Source organism: Lissotriton vulgaris, chromosome 3_1 (genome assembly GCF_964263255.1).
Source record: "Lissotriton vulgaris chromosome 3_1, aLisVul1.2, whole genome shotgun sequence".
NCBI classification, from domain to species: Eukaryota; Metazoa; Chordata; class Amphibia; order Caudata; family Salamandridae; genus Lissotriton; species Lissotriton vulgaris.
The window spans coordinates 4,326,666-4,346,040 of NC_141689.1; the positions used below are offsets into that span (position 1 = coordinate 4,326,666).

Genomic DNA, 19,375 nt, shown 5'->3' on the forward strand with positions numbered 1-19,375 from the left:
AGGCAGATATAGGGAAGGAACTGTCCGATAAAGAGTTGGAGATAATTTTGGCACACCCCACAAAAATTCCCCGAAACGCCAAATTTAAATTCATTCAGACGATGGTACTGCATTGTGCATATTTAACCCTGCACAGACTTGACAAGATGTTCCCCCAGACATAACGCAGTTGCCCAAGATGCTTCCTGGAAGGAGAAGGTTTCATACACATGATCTGGGACTGCCCGCGTTTACACGAGTACTGGGATACGGTAAGGCAAATGACAGAGGCCGCCACAAAGCTTACTCTTGCAAATACACTGGAGGAGTGTATCCGGGAGCTTCATACTCGTATCAGCACCCATAAAATGCAAACCTTGCTTTTATACTAGCCGTCAGGAACACGACTATGCAATGGAAATCGCGCAAAGCCCCGGAAGTTCACGTATGGCATGGCGACTTGTTACAGTGGGGTGGGTGGCGTAGAAGGTGCAGCATTGCGCAGAGAGGAGATTAGGGGCCTCTGCAAGACTCCGATATCCCTAGAATGGGAGGTAATGATGGAGGGGTTACGCTCACAAGACTTAGTTTAGACGACTTGGGGCATACCTGTGGTAAGAAGCATGGCCCATGTATAAAGTTAATTTCTGTGCTGTAATGGATGTATAGAATGTTGCTAGTGGTGTGACCCATGGCATATAGACTAGGTAAGGGCAAGGCCGTTACCTCGGGGTGTGGGGGTAGTTGGGGACAATTTGGATTGTTGTATTGCATATGATCTACTAATTTATACTGTTGGTATTGCATGATATCCTTCTTATGTGCAGTATACTGTATAATTCTTGTCCTGTGGCAGCCATATCCACACGGACATTTGTTGCAGAAATGATCCTGTTCTATATATGAAGAGACAGCTAAATATATACATTTTTTTATGCTGTGTAACTTTTGAAAATGACAAAACCCAATAAAATGTGTTTTAAAAAAATCCCACACTGGCATCAGTGTGGGTTTAATGTGCAGAGAAGTTTGATATCAAACTTCTCAGTCTTCATTGTAGCCATTATGGTGCTGTGGAGTTCGTAATGACAACTTCCCAGCACCATATACTCTTAATGCCATCACAGCACTTACAGTGCCCAGGAATGGCCCTGGGTACTGTAGGGACACAGGGCTCATGCACCTGTGCCCACACCACTGTCATAGGGCACCCTGCTAGAGGGGTGACTGAGGTATGCCAGGGCAGGGGGTCTTGTAGGCATGGCACACAGGGATGTGTGCCATGTTGATTTGGTTAGTTCTGTACTTCGGCACTCAGCCTGCAAAAGCAGTGTGTGTGTGTCAGGGTACAGAGCCCCTAAGTGTGGCACAATAAGTGCTGCAGCCCTTAGGGGTCTTCTCAGGTCACCAGGCCCTGGGTACCTAGGGTACCATTTACTAGGGGGCTGACATGTCAGATGCCAATTGGGATTTAGTTTCAACACAGTTTTAGGGAAGGAACACAGGCCCTGGGTACCTGGTTGGCAGGAGCACGGGGCACACTCGGTCAAAGCACATCAGCAGTTCAGCAAAAACTGGAGGCACACCAATACAAGAAAGATGGCACTTTCTCACAACTACTAATACTAACAAAGAAGAACAACAAACAGAGTCAGAGATTTTGGCATAAACTGTGGGAATAGCTACATGGTGCACTACGGAGAGAGTCCAGACGACAATCCTTGGCTTACAGGGATTAATCCGCTAAAATGACATACACTCCGCTCTCCTCTGACAATTTTAAGCCACCTTGAACAGTTGTACTCCTGCTTGTAGTTTCAGGTTTTTAGATTTCACTAATGTAGTTTCTTTTCTTGGCTCATGTTTTGATAACGTTCTTATTTCACATATTTTCTAGTTATTTGTGCATTTACTGTACTTTTTTGCCGACAATTAGCTTGTTATTTATATTTTATACTTTACTCTTCAATGTATTAGCACTGTTTCTATTCCCCTCCCTTCCCTTCTCCTCCCTCCCCCCCAAACAAAACTTTTTAAAATGCTTTGATTTTTTATTGTGACACCAGCTGATTCTGTTTTCCCATGCCTGCACCTTTCTCATTTTGCTCTGCTGTGGTCACCTTCTTGTATTGACTATTTTACTTCAATAAAGCTCTCAAACATAAAAAAGAAGCATCCCAAATGCTCCCTTTTGTGTTAGTGTGGGCGAGCAGTAAGTCTGTATCAGAGGGTGGTGCTAAATTTGTTGAACACACACAGTCCATAAATGAGACACACACTCAAGAGGAAACAACAGTAATTTAGAAAAATAACATGTATTTTATATACATTTTAACACCTAGAACTTCGTAATTGGGCAAGTACTTTGAGATATCGATTTTTATACAGAACTAAAAATGTAACACAATGCAGTAATGCTTACCTATGGAGAAAGAAACCTATACTGCTCGTAATCTGATTCCGGGATCCCCTTTAGGACTTAAGGTTCTAAGGGGGCCACGTCCCAAAGTAACACCAGCAGTTCGAGTTTACCTGCCCCGGAGTGTACAGATGCAGAGGTGCTGGAAGGGCTGGTAGCCTTGCATACTACACCATAGGCAAAGGGTCACCTAGAAACAGGCTACAAGAGCTCCCAACAGGGGGCTCGGTTCGGAAGGTTCCCAGGAGCAATGGGACAGTCTGTCGTCATGGACCCGGGCCGAGGAGCTCGGTGTAGAAGGTCTTAGTCAGCCGGGCCAGTGCGTCAAAGGCACTCACAGTTCTCTATTAGATGCGCAGAGGGGGAAAAAATAGGACAGTCTCAGTGCTGACCTCTACGATGCCAACGTCCCTCATCGGCTGGTCGGTTGTTTCGGCATTGGAGTCTGGATTGAACTTCAAACAAGCTTTGGATGCTGAAAGAGGTCCGGTGCCCCTAGTGTTGGTGCAGGACGGCTCCCGTTGCTCCTGGCTTCTTCACACTTGGTTGGGGGTTGAATCTGACCTCCTGGAGCACGTTGACCATCTCTGGGTGGCAGCTGCATCGGTGGACCCGGGGGTCAGTAAAACAATGAACCAGGCATTGCGGTGGGTGCCTGCAGGGAGATGCTGACGGCTTGGCGAAGTGCTCAAGTCACTACGAGGCTTTTGGAGGATGCACAGATGCGGGACGAGTCGGGCTGATGCATTTGTCTGGACTGGAGAAGGCACGCTTTGCGCCAAAGTCCACAGTTCTTTCTTCTTCTGCTCTTCTTCTTTGGTCAGGGGAATGGGCGTTCCTGGTGTCCGGGGCACTTAAATCCTGACTTTAGGGGAGTTGTGGGTAGTGAAGGGTAGTAGCCAATAGGTTACTTACCCTTGGGGTGACTACGCCCCCTATATGACCACTTGTGCCGTGTCTTGTTTTCACTTTTGTCCGCATCATTTCATGCAGCACTTGGTGGGTCCCTTATGGAGGCACAAGAAATGCTGCAGCCCTTACGGACCCTCTTTAGAACCTCGGGCCCTCGGTGCCACGCTCCCATTTACCAGGGACCCACAGAGGGTGCCAAGGGGGGAGAGGGGACGGGGGGGGCGGAGGGAGGAATTGTACAGTTTTTATGGAAAAGAACACTGGTACTGGGAGCCTGGTTAGCAGGGACAGCAGTACACATCAAAAACCAGGCAACAAGTGTGTGGGGAGGGGGCTATTGCAACTAAAACCCATTTAACTACAGGGAACAATTGCACAGTTAGCTGGTTTTAGGGAAAGAGAACTGGACGTTGGGACCTGGATAGCTGGAACCCAGTGCACATCCATCAAAATTGCATCAAATACCAGGGAAAACATGGGATTGACCATCTCAAAAAGGGACACTTTCCTACCCTGGCCTTTAAGTGCTGCTTTTATAACATGGAGCCGTGTGGTCTTCCGTTTCAAGGGACAGCATGTTCCAGTTACAGGTTTACCTTTCAAACGTTTTTGTAAAATCTGCCTTTAGTCAGATTTTTTTCTAATGAAGAGAATCAAGGCTACAGAACTGAGAGGAGACAAAGAAATGGAAGCCCAGGACTGAAGTGGCAGAGCTTGAGAAACAAAGATGGAGGAACACAAATTGACTTTGTATTCTGATTGTTAGTACTCACTACTTACTTTCTCGGGCAGCAAGCGCCTGGCAGACCAAGCGGTCTGGCTTCACACTCACCTCTCAACTCAACCTTCTTCCTTACTTCTATCCGTTCCTCTCCTCGGCCGTGCAAACTCAGACAGTGAGTAAAAGCAAACTATGGCTCTGTAACCAGAAGATTTCCAGCAAAGGTACATTCTGGACCACACAATAGTTGTCAAAACCACGATTCAAAGCTTGATTATATATGTCCCCCAATTGGACGAAACATGACATTTTCTCCTTTCTTATAATCTCACATGGTTCTTCACATGGATTACAATGACAGCCATTTCCGCAGGGCTTCCCACATATAGGAAGCAGATACCAGTAGTGAAAGCTGTCGATACAAACACCTGAACAGCTCGTAAACTATTAACACAAACATTTGCTGTGTGATTCGTATGTCACTTAAACGACACCCAAGGTGAGACAATGGAAAGCGTATTCATAAAAGAATAAATGTCCCATGGCCTCCAGAACAGATGCCGCCTTTCAAATCGCTTTGAACGGCCTTAGAAGCATGAAGATGGTCAACGCTTTATTAACACTCAGAAACACCCAATCATGGTTGGCCAATAATCACCTCAAACTAAATGCTCTGAAAACTGAGTTCCTTCTGATCTCACCTCCCACGAAGATTGCCATCACCCACACCTGGCTCAAGCACCTAACGGCGCTCAATGTCCAACCTACCATCGTGGACTCCGTGAAATCATTAGGCATCACACTTGACGCCAAGCTCAACATGCAGCAGCACATTAGCAAAGCAACTAAAGGAGATAACTTCCAAGTCAGCACTTTGAGGAAACTTAAACCCTTCCTCCCAGCTAAGGACTTCCAAACTGCTGTACAAGCCTGTTAGACCTGTCTGGCTTTTTGGCGAAGTCCCTCCTAATTTTTTTTTATTTTGTCCCCTTTTTGCCCCTCATACCCTTATTAATTTTTGTGTCTACTGACTTTTTGTAGGTGTTGGCCAGGGGGGATAGGTGTTCTCTCTCCCCCTCATAATCTTTTACCTCAGGCCCAGAGGCCTGTTCTGACAGGAAAGTTGGCACCACCTAAAATGGTGGCCACCAACTGCCCCAACTGTCACCAACAGAACTTGGCCATAGCCTAACATAGGGCATTCCAGAACCTTCTGGTCCATTCTGGACCACTGAAGGGCAGCCTATATAAGGCGGAATGCGGGGCAGCCATTTTGTCTACCTGTGGAAGTCAGCTGGAGGACAGGCGGTAGCTGAGGGTGGGAAGAGGCTGGACTTAGGATTGACCTCCTGGACTAGGAAGCCACCTTATTGGTCCATCCCACTATTCCCCTGTTGGTTACTTGTCTTGGCCCCGCTGTGGGAAGTTACTGGAGACCCTGGGCGCCTAGCTTGCCCCTTTTCTAAAATATATAGGGGAAGTCTATAGGAGAAGGAGACTGCAGCGCTGCGGAGCGCAGTCCTCTGCTCAGCAGTTCGATTCTAGAGAGACTGTGAAGAAGGATTCTCCATATTCTGCTTGTCTTCCAAGTGCTGCCAACTGCTGGAATCGCGCCCCCCCCCCCTCCCCCCCTTGGTGCCAAAACCCCTCCGTGTCCTTCCTCCTACCCGAGACCACTAGGGCTGGGGAAGCGGGGACAGCGGGACCACAAGCTGTCCTGCACCTGGATCGGCGTTGGAATATTGAGGGAGCAGAAACCGTCATTCAGCTAGCCGTGCTGTCCCTGCATCGGTGTGGGCGAGCGGCGTTGTGGTGGAGCTGTAAACAAGCGCTCTGAGGTGAGGAGCGGACTGCGCAAGCCCTCGTCAGTTTCGACGTGGGCGGAGGAGGACTACAGCGGCGATCGAGCAGCGCGATCTCAGGCGGTGGAACACTCGCCTTTCGCGCATGCCCCATTGAGCTGCCTGGCTCCGTGAGGCGGAGCCGAATAGGAGGAGGCGGAAGCCGGCGGGCGGGTCCGGAAGAGGAGTGCGTCCTTCAGTCGCTCTGAAGTGAGGTGAGCGCCTTCAGGAAGCTAGGCGCGAGAGGAGTCCTTCCTTGGAGGCTGCGCATTGGGCGGCGGCATCGGCGTGAGCAGGGAGCGCCAGCTACCGCTGCAGGCAAGTGGGGATCGTGCATCTCTCCCTCGCTCAAGCGCCACCGGAGGAGCCGGCGCGAGCGAGAGGGGGAAACGGAAGAGCCATCCGCCGGCTGAATACCCGGCCCATATCCTTTCCCCGCTCGAGTGCCACCAGAAGAGTTGGCTCGAGTGGGAGAGGGGAGTTGGAGTGTCCCAAGGCTATTAACCTCGCCGGCGCTGGGCACAGACAACCTGACATGTGAGTTCCCTACGCTCCCTGGCAAAACCAGACCTCGACTGCAAGTAAGGAGGTAGTTATAAGGGGAAAGAGCCATCTACCTAAGGAACTAGTGTTCTGGCTAGATACCCTACCAGGGAGTACGCTGAGACTCTGTCTCCAAGAGTTTAGGGTCCCTAAGGGAACTCTGGCAGGGCTTAATTAACTATTGATCTAAGTGGTTCTTAACCAGTTGTTTTTAAAAGAGGATTAGTAGAAAAACTGTACTTTTATCCATGCAAAGGGGTGTTGCTTTGATCTGATTTAAGTGCTGCTCTTGCCAACCTTTAAAGCAATGCTGTGTTAAGAGATAGTATAAGGTGCGCAGAGTACAGTAAATGTATAGCTAACTATTAGGAAATCTAGTAATGTGATGTGAATTCTTAAGGTCAGTTATCCTGCTAAAAAAGAATGCTAATACAGTGATGATATTTGCTTTTGCTTTTAGTGAGTCGTAGTTCTCTCCCAAGATTCTAGTGGAGTAATATCTAGCCTGATTGATTCTAAGGTACAGTTTATCCTAATGCAAAAGGGTGATAGGGGTTCAAGAATATAGTAACTGCTTTAAAGACAACGTGATAATCTGCTAGTAATTTAAAAAGTGTAATTGTTGATCCTAAAAGTGACTTGAAATGTTTTGAGCTATTTATATGTGAGCTACTTATATTTGACAACAAAGAGAATATTATTTTTATATAAAGCAGTACGTATTTTCATATAATTTTGGTGTAGTGTTTTCTTTTTGAGTGCTATTGCGTGGAATTACTTTTGGGTGGTCTGCAACCTTTACACTGTGCCTCTGATATGCTAGTCTTGCCCTAGGCCAGGCTACCTAATTCCAACAAAGCCCTAGTCATCCCTCGCATAGACTACGGAATTGTGGCCCTTAGCGGACTCCCCCTATCAACAACCGCACCCCTAAGAGCCTCCTTGAACGCTGCCGCGAGACTCATCACTGGTTCAAGGAAACATTCGCATATATCTCCTGACTTAAAATCCCTGAACTGGCTGCCCTTTGAAGCCAGAATACAGCTGAAAATAGCAGTTATGACACACTCGGCCGTACACCACAAGACACCCATCTACCTCACTCAAAAGCTGACTATATCAGGAGGCTCGAGATCTAATAGAAGTACAAAAAACCTCCTCCTGAAACCTCGTAGATTCCGGAAGGAAAAAACATGCAAATGCTCCTTCTCAGGGATGGCTCCCAGGATCTGGAATGCACTCCCTCCTGAAACCAGGCTTATCTCCTCCGCTGCACTTTTAAAGAAAGAGGTAAAAACCATCCTTATGGCCAAGTTCACCTGAACTCTTCTGCTGCTGGAACAGAGACGTTTGCACCGTTGCTGTATTACTGGTTACCTGACTGTCTATTGGTATTATATTTGTACATGACTGATATCCTATTATGCTATTTCACTTACTACTGACTACTATATTGTACCCAATAGTTGGTCTAATCCCCGTCTTGTTGCCCCTACCCCTGGTTACTGCAATATTTTATAAAGAGAGAGATAAAGCCATCCTTATGGCCTAAGTTCACCTGATCTCTACTGTTGCTGAACATAGACTCTGCACCGTTTTTGTATTATTAGTTACTTGGTCGTTTACTGATATTATAGCTGTACATGATGGCTTTCCTATTATGCTACTATATTGTACCCAATAATGTATTTAATCACCCTCATGTTGCCCCTACCCCTGTAAAGCGCTCTGATATCTGCAAAGATCTTGTTCGCGATATATAAAACTTTGAATATAATAAATAAAGGGAGGGGGTGCAGTGTTTGTATTAATGCAGAGAGATGTGTGCCTCTTCTGCTTCCCCTGCCCCTGGGGGTTGGAATCCTGTGAGGACAGGTGGACACTGAAGCTCCGCATGTGAAATATCAGAATAAAGATCCGGAAGGAGGCATGTACTCACCGAGTCGGTGTAACCTCACGGTCCACACACCCTTCAATGAACCAGGAGACTTTTCAACACGCTTCGTCCACTTCGGAGACCAAACAGAGTCCGCTGCTGCGTAAACAAAGAGACAGATACTCCATTGACGTGATTATAGAAGAACATTGTTCCCTGCATGCAATGAATCCCCCACCCACCCGAGCCAGACACCTCTCCAAAGTGACCGCCTTGAAATCAACACAAAGTAACTTTGTCAGAAGGGATGCAATTGGTTGCCTGGATCTACAATGTACTTTTAGTGTCATTGGTTATTTGTTTGCTTTCTCTGCAATAAAAAGAGCTTTAAATGAAGAGAATGAATGATGTGTCATCGAGGACAAACTTCAGGGCTTTGGGAATATTTACACAATTTCTTTGCATTCTATAAACAAGCATTTACAATGCAATGGTTTTGCCTTTGACAAAATTAGAGCTATTGGCATTGTAAATGTCAAAATTTTCACCTATGTTTTTTTTTGTAAAACAGATAAACAAATGGCTTTGTCGTTTACTAGTAAATAGCTTTATGGTTACGAAATGGGAGACCTATTGCATTTGCACTTATACACACATAGGTATATGTACACAGAGCTTTACACACACACACACACAGAGCTCCTCCTCTACACACATTGACAGGCTTTGTATACACAGCTACATACACACACAGCTACAGACATGCACAGTTACACACACACACACAGTATTATACATACATAGCATCATACATACATAGCATTACACACAGACAGCATCACTCAGCTCCTGGACACATCTTCACACATACACAGCTACAGACCCACACATACACATAGCATAATACACAGATAGCATCACACACACATACACAGCATCACTTAGCTCTTGTACACATAACTGCACACATACACAGGTACGCACAGTCCATCAGCCTGCACTCACAGCCTGCACTCACAGCCTGCACTCAGTCTCACAGGCACGAAAACGGAGGCACAAGCAGGCAACAGGGGCACAAGCAGGCAACAGAGTCACGGCACAAAAACGGAGGCACAAGCAGGCAACAGGGAGACACGAAGGCACAAACAGGCAACAGGGAGACACGAAAACGGAGGCACAAGCAGGCAACAGGGAGACACGAATTGTAACTTTAAATAAAAGCAACCTTTCTCACCGATGTGTCTGTGTGTATTTATTTATTTAATTCTATGTCCGTGTGTCTCTGGCATCTTTCTGTCTGGGGAATTTTTGTCAGGAGAAGAGTGGCGGCTCCAGAGTGTGAGGTGAGGGCAGAGGGCTGCGGGTCTGGGGTGGGCTGCAGGGGGGGGGGGGGGGAGCTGTGCAGGGAAAAGGGGGTCACTGGAGGCTCCAGGATGTGCCGACGATGCACGGAGTGCTGGGGGTGTAGCGCCTTGTGGGGGTTGCATGGCGCTGGAGGGATCGAGCCGGATGTGGGGTCCTCTCGTGGCTGAGAGTGCTGCAGGAGCCAGGCAGTGCGGGGCAGTGTGCGGGCCCCTCCTCGGCGGCGCCCCTCCCTTCTCTGCGGCCGCACTCACCGGTACTTGGACGCTGCAGCTCTTCCTCACCCAGTCCCGCTTCTTGGGGCCGGGTGCTCTCACGGGCGGCGGCGGTGCTCCTCTTCCACCATGGAGCCCTGCCGGTGGGTGCAGCTGCTTCTCCTTGTCCGCGCTGGGGGGGGGGGGGGGGGGGGGGGGGGGGATTCCGGGTCGCCCCCTCAGCTTCCGGGTCGTCGCGGGCAGCACGGCGGCCCGTCTCAGCCACTGCAGGCGGAGAGTGAATTCACCGAGGGGTGGGCTCCCTCGAGGTGAAAATAAACAATAGTGGCAAAGTCCCTACGTAAACAAGGGGGACAGCACGGCTCGCCCCCTTAGCTTCTGGGTCGTCGCGGACAGCGCGGCGGCCCGTCTCAGCCACTGCAGGCGGGGAGTGAATTCACCGAGGGGTGGGCTCCCTCGAGGTGAAAATAAACAATAGCGGCAAGGTCCCTACGTAAACAAGGGGGACAGCACGGCCTCGTACCGAGGGCCCTGTGAGCTGCACGAGAAAGACTGGCAACAAATCACCTTCCATTGTGTCGGCTCGGAGTAGAGAGCCGGTCAGGTCTGCGTCCTCACATGGAGAGCCGTCCAGCTGGTGTGAGGAAGGATGCTGCAGAAAGAAGAAAAAATAAACACGCCCACGGCCCGATGACGAGGCAAAAAGGGTGGAGAGGGAAAAAAACTCGGGAACGCCCCCGAATCTGGTCCGGCCTTGACGGACAGACCTCTGTTCCAATGGCTAGCCCCCATTTATGGAGCTAGCCAATGGAACAGAGGGCGTAGTCAAGGCACCCATACTGAAAACTAAAGATTTCTCCTGGGGGCGGAGCTAAAGCTCCGTGCCCCAGGCAAAACCTAAAAAGGGGGAAGTGACTAATATACAGTACGTTTTGTTTTTATGAACGGGTAATGCTCAGAGCTCCCACTGCTATTTTATATTTTTTTGCACAGCCCACATTTGGCTGAGCAAATAGAGCGTGTTACAGGAGCACCTGAAGAATATTACAATTCGATATCTTATGGACATGGCGAGTTTAAGTGATTGGCCCAGTGTCGCAGGATGTTGATCCAATGCCAGGGCCAGAAGTTGGTTCCCCGGTAGCTCCTTAGTAGACAGCTCAAAGCGCAAGGTCACATCTCAAATCTACTGACTGTAGTGACAGACATGATCAAATAGTAAAAGAAAAAGCAATGCACTCACTGTGTGCAGGGGTCAAACGAGAGCAGGGGTCAAACGAGAGCAGGGGTCGAGCAGGGCTCCAGCCGGAGCAGCAGGAGTGGTGAAGGCGGAGCAGCAGAGGTGGTGAAGGCGGAGCAGGGCTGGTGAAGGCGGAGCAGGGGTGTAAAAGGCGGAGCAGGGGTGTAAAAGGCAGAGCAGGGGTGTAAAAAGCAGAGCAGGGGTGTAAAAGGCAGAGCAGGGGTGTAAAAGGCAGAGCAGGGGTGTAAAAGGCAGAGCAGGGGTGTAAAAGGCAGAGCAGGGGTGTAAAAGGCAGAGCAGGGGTGTAAAAGGCAGAGCAGGGGTGTAAAAGGCAGAGCAGGGGTGTAAAAGGCAGAGCAGGGGTGTAAAAGGCAGAGCAGGGGTGTAAAAGGCAGAGCAGGGGTGTAAAAGGCAGAGCAGGGGTGGAAAAGGCAGAGCAGGGGTGGAAAAGGCAGAGCAGGGGTGGAAAAGGCAGAGCAGGGGTGGAAAAGGCAGAGCAGGGGTGGAAAAGGCAGAGCAGAGGGGGAGCGGGAGCAGAGGGGGAGCGGGAGCAGAGGGGGAGCAGGGGGGGAGCGGGAGCAGGGGCAGAGCGGGAGCAGGGGCGGAGCGGGAGCAGGGGCGGAGCGGGAGCAGGGGCGGAGCGGGAGCAGGGGCGGAGCGGGAGCAGGGGCGGAGCGGGTCAGGGGGGGAGCGGGGTCAGGAGCGGGGTCAGGGGCGGAGCGGGAGCAGGGGCGGGGCAGAAGCAGGGGTCGAGCAAGGGTCGAGCAGGAGCAAGGGTCGAGCAGGGGTCGAGCAGGAGTCATACATCCACCTCCCCCAAATGAGGAACTAGTGTGTGTACATTGTGGAGGCGGCCTCTGCTGAGCGGTGTGGGCAGCTCGTACATCTCAAGGCACCCGGCTCTCTCTGATAAAAGGGAAGCAACAATGTCTAATGTGTGCCAGTAGTCGCTGCTGCGGGGCACCGCCGCTCATTTTGGCAACACAGACTAGCCTTAGAGCAAGAGAGAGAAAGGCAGAAACTGGAAGATTATGAGGAGGAAGAAAAAGCTAATAATGCTTGAGAGTGAGGTCGAGAGACAAAGTGTAGATGGTGCAAGGAAGAAGCGCAAGGGAAAGTCAATACCTGTTGTATTGCAGAGCGTAGTGTCCGTGTAGCGAGCGCCGCGCTCACTGTTAAAGTTTTAAAACATTTTTTTAATAAGAAACAGAGCGCGGTGTCCCTAAAGTAGGCGCCGCGCTCAGCATGCAAGTTAGAGCTGCATAGCACTCTATCACAAAAGTGGCTGCCACTGTCCCCATCAGTGTCATTAAACAAAAATAGAGCTCACCTACTTATAATGCCGACCGTGTAACAAACCAAGTAGAAGGTCCAGTAGTTTTGGTAACAAATGCAGACAAGGCAGTACCAAGGAGGGACTAACAAACCTATTTACGAATCAGAAGCCAGTATTTACGAAGGACAATGGCACAAGCCAATAACAAATATGGGCTGAGTGGCCGGGGCTTCCAGTGCATACTTTAATACAGCATGCCTCGCAGAGCGAGCAGTGCATGCACGCCGCCGCTAGGCTCGACCTCAAAATAGTACTATTCTGATTATACAATTGAAGGCAGTTGAATGTTGACACAGGTAGGTCAAATGTTCAGAAACCGATGAAATTACTTTTCAGTTACTATGTTTCTACTCAGTGTGATATATCTAGATATCACACTGAGACATTTCCTGGATAAAAGGTGAGTACAACAGTTTTCATCAAAACAGTGTCTTGGGTTTCCATACTAAGCACTCTCAACATATAGAACTTTTTCAAAGGAAAACAGTCAAAATCCTATTGAGAAAAAAATGTGGTTATCGTTTTGCAGGTAAGTAAACGATATGGAGGGTTGAGTTTCCGGGATTAAAACCAGGGTTCCCCCATGGCCGAGTGCAGAGTGCAGAGTGCCGAGACCCAATGCTATCCAATGGGGATAGGGGGTCACCAGTTGGTGGCTGTTCAATGGCACGCCACTTGGATGTGGGAGCAAAGCTCCTGGTGTTAGGCTCAGGGCAAAGGAGGATTAGAGTTAGCACATATAGTGCACCTACACCGGCACTGGGACGGCAGAGTGCAGGGGGCTGGATCGACATCTGGAGCCCTGTGGTTTCAATGGAGAATCTCCGGCCAGAAAAAAAATAGCAGGCTCGGGCACGAAGATCTTCTGGAGGCAGCCACCGGTTGGAGAGACAAGTTGGGATGTCATGGGATGCCGGGACACCGCTGGTTGGGCACCTAAGGACGTGAGGCATCGGGTGCTGGGGTGTCTTTTGGCGTTGGGTTTTCCTTACCATCTCTGGTCGAGGTCCAAGGGATCCTCCAGATAGGGCCTGCAGGCATCTTTGGGAGACTGGAGGTAGGTCAGGGATCAGCAGATCCCAGGTCAGGATCGCCAGGGAGACCTCCTTGTGGTGTTGTGCCACTCGAACTCAGGCCATGGGCGCCAGGTGCAGTCTTGAGGATTTGGCTGGAGCCAGAGTCTGTTGGTGAGCAAATCCGGTGCTCAGAGGAGACAAAGTCTGGTTGGGGAAGGCAGGACAGGTCCTCTGGGTTCTGGGGGGCTGCCAGCTGCAGGACACACCAGAATTTTGCTGGAGAAGGTTGAGGCCGGGACAGGCCGATAGGGCTTGGGCCAAGTCAGTTGGTGTCCTCCTATTCTTTCTTCAGCACAGCTCTTCTGTCCTTATGGTTCCTTCTTGACTGAGGAGGAAAGGTTCAGGGTTTCCCCTAAATTAAATTTATGGGTGTTTCAGGTAGGTCAAGGTTGGGACCAATGGGACCCCTATTATGCCACGCTCCAGTGGGAGTCGGGCATAAGCCTCACTCTGGTTTGCTGGGTCCCCCATCTTCAAGATGGCGAGGACAGAGTTGTGCTTTCCCTCGCCCACCCTCCCACCAGAGGGGTGGGGTCGGCAAAGGTGGGCACAACTCTCCTCCTAGCTTGGTTTTCCCGCCGAGTCTCCCACCCAAAGTGGAGGTGTGAGAAAGTGGGTTTCAGTTGCAGTACCCCACCCCTTTTTTTGCTAGATTTCTGATGCACTTTGACTTGATGTACCTTGGGCCCTGCCAATCAGGCTCCCAGGGACTGTGTTCTTTCCCCAAAACCAAAACCCAATTGGTATCTCTGGCCACAGGTCAGCCCCTAGTAAATGGTACCACAGATACCCAGGGCACTGTGACCAGGGAAGACCTCTAATGGCTGCAGCACTTATTGTGCCACCCTTGGAGGTCCTGTACCATGACACACACACACACACACACTCTGCCTTTGCAGGCTGAGTGTCTTGGTGCAGAACTAAACCCAGAGTCAACATGTGCCATGCCCACAAACACTGCCCTGGCATACCTCAGTCACCACTCTAGCTGGGTGCCCTATGCCAGTGGCCTGGTCCCAGGGGCATGAGCCCTGTGCCCCTACAGTACTCGGGGCCATTCCTGGGCACTGTAAGTGCAGTGCTGCCATTAAAAGTGTGGAGAAGTGTGGCTCAAGTGGTTGGAGCGGCAGACCCTGATGCAGAGGTCTGGCCCGGACCAGGGTTCAATTCCCCGCCTCGGCGGGTCTTGGGCTCAAATTTCCCCGGACCTGACCATTCTTGCCTCAGTGCCTATTCCAATCATGGAGTCCCACTCTGTAACTCTGGGCAATAGCTTGCTTAATCTCCACAACGGCCCCTCGTAGCGGGATGCCTGGCTTTCACCTTGGGGATGCCCAGTAATGGGTTATCTCGCAGGGGAATACCAGGACGGGTTCCCTAAGCAAGCGCTGGGACGCTTTCGGGCAGCCATGCCCTCTACAAATCACATTTCATTTCATTTCATTCATTTCAAAAGTATAGGGTGCTGGGAGGTTGTCATTATGAACTCCACAGCACCATAATGGCTACACTGAAGACTGAGAAGTTTGGTAACAAACTTCTCAGCACATTAAACCTGCACGGATGCCAGTGTGGGATTTAATGTAAAATGCACAACAAAGGGCAACTTAGAGTTGCCCTCTGAAACTAACTAACAACCTGACTGAGAGGCTGCCTAGGCTGCCGCCCAGCGGACGTGTTTCTGGATCCCTGGGTCGAGAGCCTGCCGCTCTCGGAGGCCTGAAACAATGCACATCCTGGGACGAGATGCCAAGCCTCCTCCCCCAGGATGGCCTTTATGAGCCTCTCCAGACCACTCGCTGTACTCAGCAATTGATCCCCACCGGTTCTGACCCCTACTCTGGCAGGAAGAACGGCGGTAAAGCCTAAGTGAGAGAAGGGGGTGTGCCAGGCTCTGCCAACCCCACCTCTCAGGTGGGAGAGGCGAGGTGAAGCACACTCCTGGGCTGCCGCCATCTTGAGGGTGGGGAGCCCTACCCAATCAGGACTAGGCTCCTGACCCCCTCCCACAGGAGAGGAGCAGGATAGGGGGTGTACTCACCCCAATAAAGGGACCGATTGGTTCCTGACCTTTCCCTACCTGTAACGGCCTTAAATTTAGTATTTAGGGGCACCCTGAACCTTCCTTCCTCAGATCCCGATTTCGAAACAAGAAGAACAAGAAGAAAGAAGACATGCCGTGCAGCTGCTAACAAGAGGACGACACCAACTGACTTGTCCCCAGCCCTACCGGCGTGGAGGCGTGCTCGTAGTGTGCGGTGGCAGACGGTGTTGAAGGCGGCGGAGAGGTCCAAGAGGATGAGGGATGCGATCTCACCGTTGTCCAACAGGGTCCTGCTGTCATCTATGGCAGTGTAACGGGGTGAGGTTGACGGGATCTGAGGAGTGGTGGACCCCCAGAAATGACTCCGTAATTACTCCTTCCTTACAGACGGATCCATGGGGCGCAGGTCAGGACGGACACAAGGAAGAAGAACACGGCGCCTTTAACTGGTCCTACATAGAGGAGGAAAACACTCCCTCTGCACACGTCAGAGGTACGGGATTGGTTAAAGCCCCGGAAGTGCTTTACTCGGCGTGTGACGTCACCCCGGAGGAGGAGGAGAGGAGCGGAGGTGGAGAAAGCGCGAGAGAAGTTAGTAGCAGCGAAGGAGTACGAGAAAAGACCGAAGAACACCCCGGAGGAAGAGCGGAAGAGGAGTTCCCTGGAGAGCCAGGAGGCCAACGTTCCCGTGAGCCGCCGTGCCACTCTCCCAGGGGAGGAGCGTGGCTTGTACAGGTACGGCAGCGTATGGCAGCTTGGGTGGGAAGCAAGCGCATTTAAAGTACAGAACCCGTGTTTGAATTCCCGCGTTTAACCCCCCCTTTTGTATCCTTTACCCCGCGAGTAACCCTCACTGTCTGTACAAACCAAACCACTCCACTGACCTAGTGATACGAGTCACCGGTGAATCCCTCCCTCACTTCACACGGCCCCTCAGGTGCAAAACCCCAGTAGACAGGAGAACTAACGGCTCCCTTTATGTTGGTCTCTTTTGCATGGGAACCGGAGCCGAGTGACTGCCGTCTGACCAGACCTTGAGGTGCATCACGTCCACACGAAGCGGAAGACACAGAACGCAAAAACGGATCCTAGCCAATTTGCTAAAGAGAGACTCACTTTTCGAACGAGGAGAACTTTAATGATAAAGTCACATCGGGGAATCCCAATAAAACCTTCATTAACCCCAAAACTTGGTGTTACTCTCGTTCCTGACCCACAACCGGGCGCACCCGCCACCCTTGGTCCAACAGCCCAGTCCACAGTGGTGTCAGAAGTGGGATCGTCTCCCTCCGAGCAAGATCCAATCATGGAACAGGTTATACAAACACTGATCGAGGGACAACAGAAATTGGAATGGGCTATTGGACAGCAAATCAGTACCGCCGATGCCGACCGAACCCTGTTCCGCAGCACCATGACCCAACAAATGGACAATCTTCAAAAAGTAGTGCAGACCCCAGGGACCCCGATATCAGTAGATCGTAGGCCCTTCGGACCGCATCCATCGGGGGTGTCCTTACAGAAGTACGTCACCGGCGAGGACCCTGACGCCTTCCTAGTAAACTTCGAGCGAGCTGCCCGTGCTTGTGGATGGCCAGAGGAGAAGTGGCCTTTCTTCCTTGCTCCCTTGTTGACGGGGGAAGCACAGACAGCCTATCAAGTGGCCAACCAGTCGGGTACCTCCACTTACACGGCGATCAAGGGAGTGATATTGGACCACCTCGGCATGGATGCCGAAGCCTATAGACTCCGTTTCCGGAAAGAAAAAGGGGTCACAGGGGAGAATCCGAAAACATTGTACCTGCGACTCAAGATGGCGGCAGAAAAATGGCTAAGGCCTGATACCCGTAGTAAAGAGGACGTTATGACTAGTATAATACTCGAGCAGTTCATGGAGGCGTTGCCCTATGGGACACAAAGGTGGTTGAGGCAACACCCAGGGCTGACTGCAGCCCAAGCAATCGAGATGGCGGCTAATTATACAAGGGCAGCACCTAGATCGTTTCCCTGGGAGACGGACAAACCAACAAAAGCAACGGCCCCTTTATCGAAACCTGAAAAAAAGAAGGCCGTTTTTGACCCTCCGAAGACTCGCCCTTTCCGCCCGGATTTTACTCCTATAAAAGGACCCCAGTGTTTCGAATGTGGGGAGTGGGGCCACATAGCACGTTTATGCCCCAGAAGAAAACCGATGGAAGAACCCATGGAAGTCGGATATATACCCAAGGCTGTAATGTATACAGCGGAAATGGGCCCTTCTTACTACGTAAGGGTACGGGTGAACCACACTCCCGTAAAAGCTCTCCTAGATTCAGGGTGTAGACAATCGGTAATAAGGGAGAAGTTAGTGTTTCCTTCTCAGATAGGGCAGGAGGGAGAAGTGCACATCCGGTGTGTTCACGGGGATGTCAAGACCTACCCCCTGGCAAGCATTACCATACACCCCATAGGAAGAGCACCATGCACTGTGAGGGTAGGGGTGGTGGGATCCCTCCCGGAAGAACTGATCTTGGGGGTAGATAACCCGCAATTCCTGGCCTTATTTAAAAGGGAATTAGACAGGCGTCCAACAGAGGCTTTACTATCCACCGAACCATGGGTCATAGACAAAGGGTTCAAATTTGCACAAGCCAACGATCCTACCCTTCTGAATGCGTGGGAGGCAGCCCACATAGCACAAACAACCAACTCTCCACAAAGATTCCCCCGGTTTAGCATTGAAAATGAGTTGCTGTACAGGGAAGGAAAGGAGGGAGAACATAGACAGCTGGTGGTGCCAAAAGACTTCCGGGAACAGATAAAATTCTATGCGCACACACATTTAACCGCAGGGCACAGTGGCGCAGAAAAGACCACTCAAAATATTCTGCGCCTGTTCTACTGGCCAGGTATTTATAAGGAAACCGAAGCCTACTGCCAACAATGTGAGATTTGTCAGAGGAAAAATATGAACAAACCTCCTGCAGTACCTTTACAGCCCATGCCCATTATCGGCAATCCCTGGGAACGTGTGGGCATGGATCTGATAGGGCCCCTACCTCGCACCTCTAGAGGACATACTTATGCCTTGGTGGTAGTTGATTATTCCACGCGGTTCCCCGAGGCGTTCCCCCTAAACTCCCCCACTACAAAGAATGTAGCGGAGAAACTGGTGGAATTGTTCTCAAGAGTCGGGTTTCCTCGGGAGATCCTAACGGATCAAGGAACGCCCTTTGTCTCACGTATGATGAAGGAAGTGTGTAGGACTCTGGATCTGCAACACATCCGCACTTCCGCTTACCACCCACAAACGGATGGTTTAGTGGAAAGGTACAATAGGACCCTAAAAGCCACTCTAAAAAAACTTTTGAGTTCTGAAAATAAGAACTGGGACCGCATGCTCCCCTTGGCGCTGTATGTGATACGATCACAGGTCCAGAGTAGCCTAGGATACTCTCCCTTTGAGCTCCTGTATGGCCGGCAACCGAGATCACTACTAGAAATAACCAGGGAAGCATGGGAAAAGGAAGAGGCAAACGAACAAAGGTCTCTACTAGACTGTACCCAGCAGTTGAAGTCCCGATTGGGCAAACTGAGAGATTTGGCCTTTACTAATCTGAAGGCGGCCCAGAGCCACCAAAAGCAATACTATGATCAAGGAAAACGTTGGAGATCTCTAGAAAAAGGGGAGTGGGCCCTAGTGTTGCTTCCATCATCTACTCAAAAATTTAGGAGTGAATGGAAGGGCCCATATCAAGTAACAGAAAAATTTGGCAATACCACCTATAGGTTACAAATGTCGCCCCATCGGCAACAGACCTTCCACATAAAT

The 19,375-nt window shown here is 50.5% G+C and overlaps 1 protein-coding gene across 19 annotated transcripts in view; it reads right to left on the minus strand.

Moving 5' to 3' along the window:
- The window catches only part of LOC147725800 (uncharacterized), a 652,895-nt gene that overhangs the window by 540,587 nt on the left and 92,933 nt on the right, over window positions 1-19,375 (minus strand). For all 19 annotated transcript variants that reach the window (XM_086959950.1, XM_086959967.1, XM_086959953.1 and 16 more), the window contains one exon: window positions 8,355-8,450. In XM_086959950.1, coding sequence (XP_086816076.1) covers window positions 8,355-8,450 — 96 coding nt within the window. The remainder of the gene's footprint in view (window positions 1-8,354; window positions 8,451-19,375) is intronic.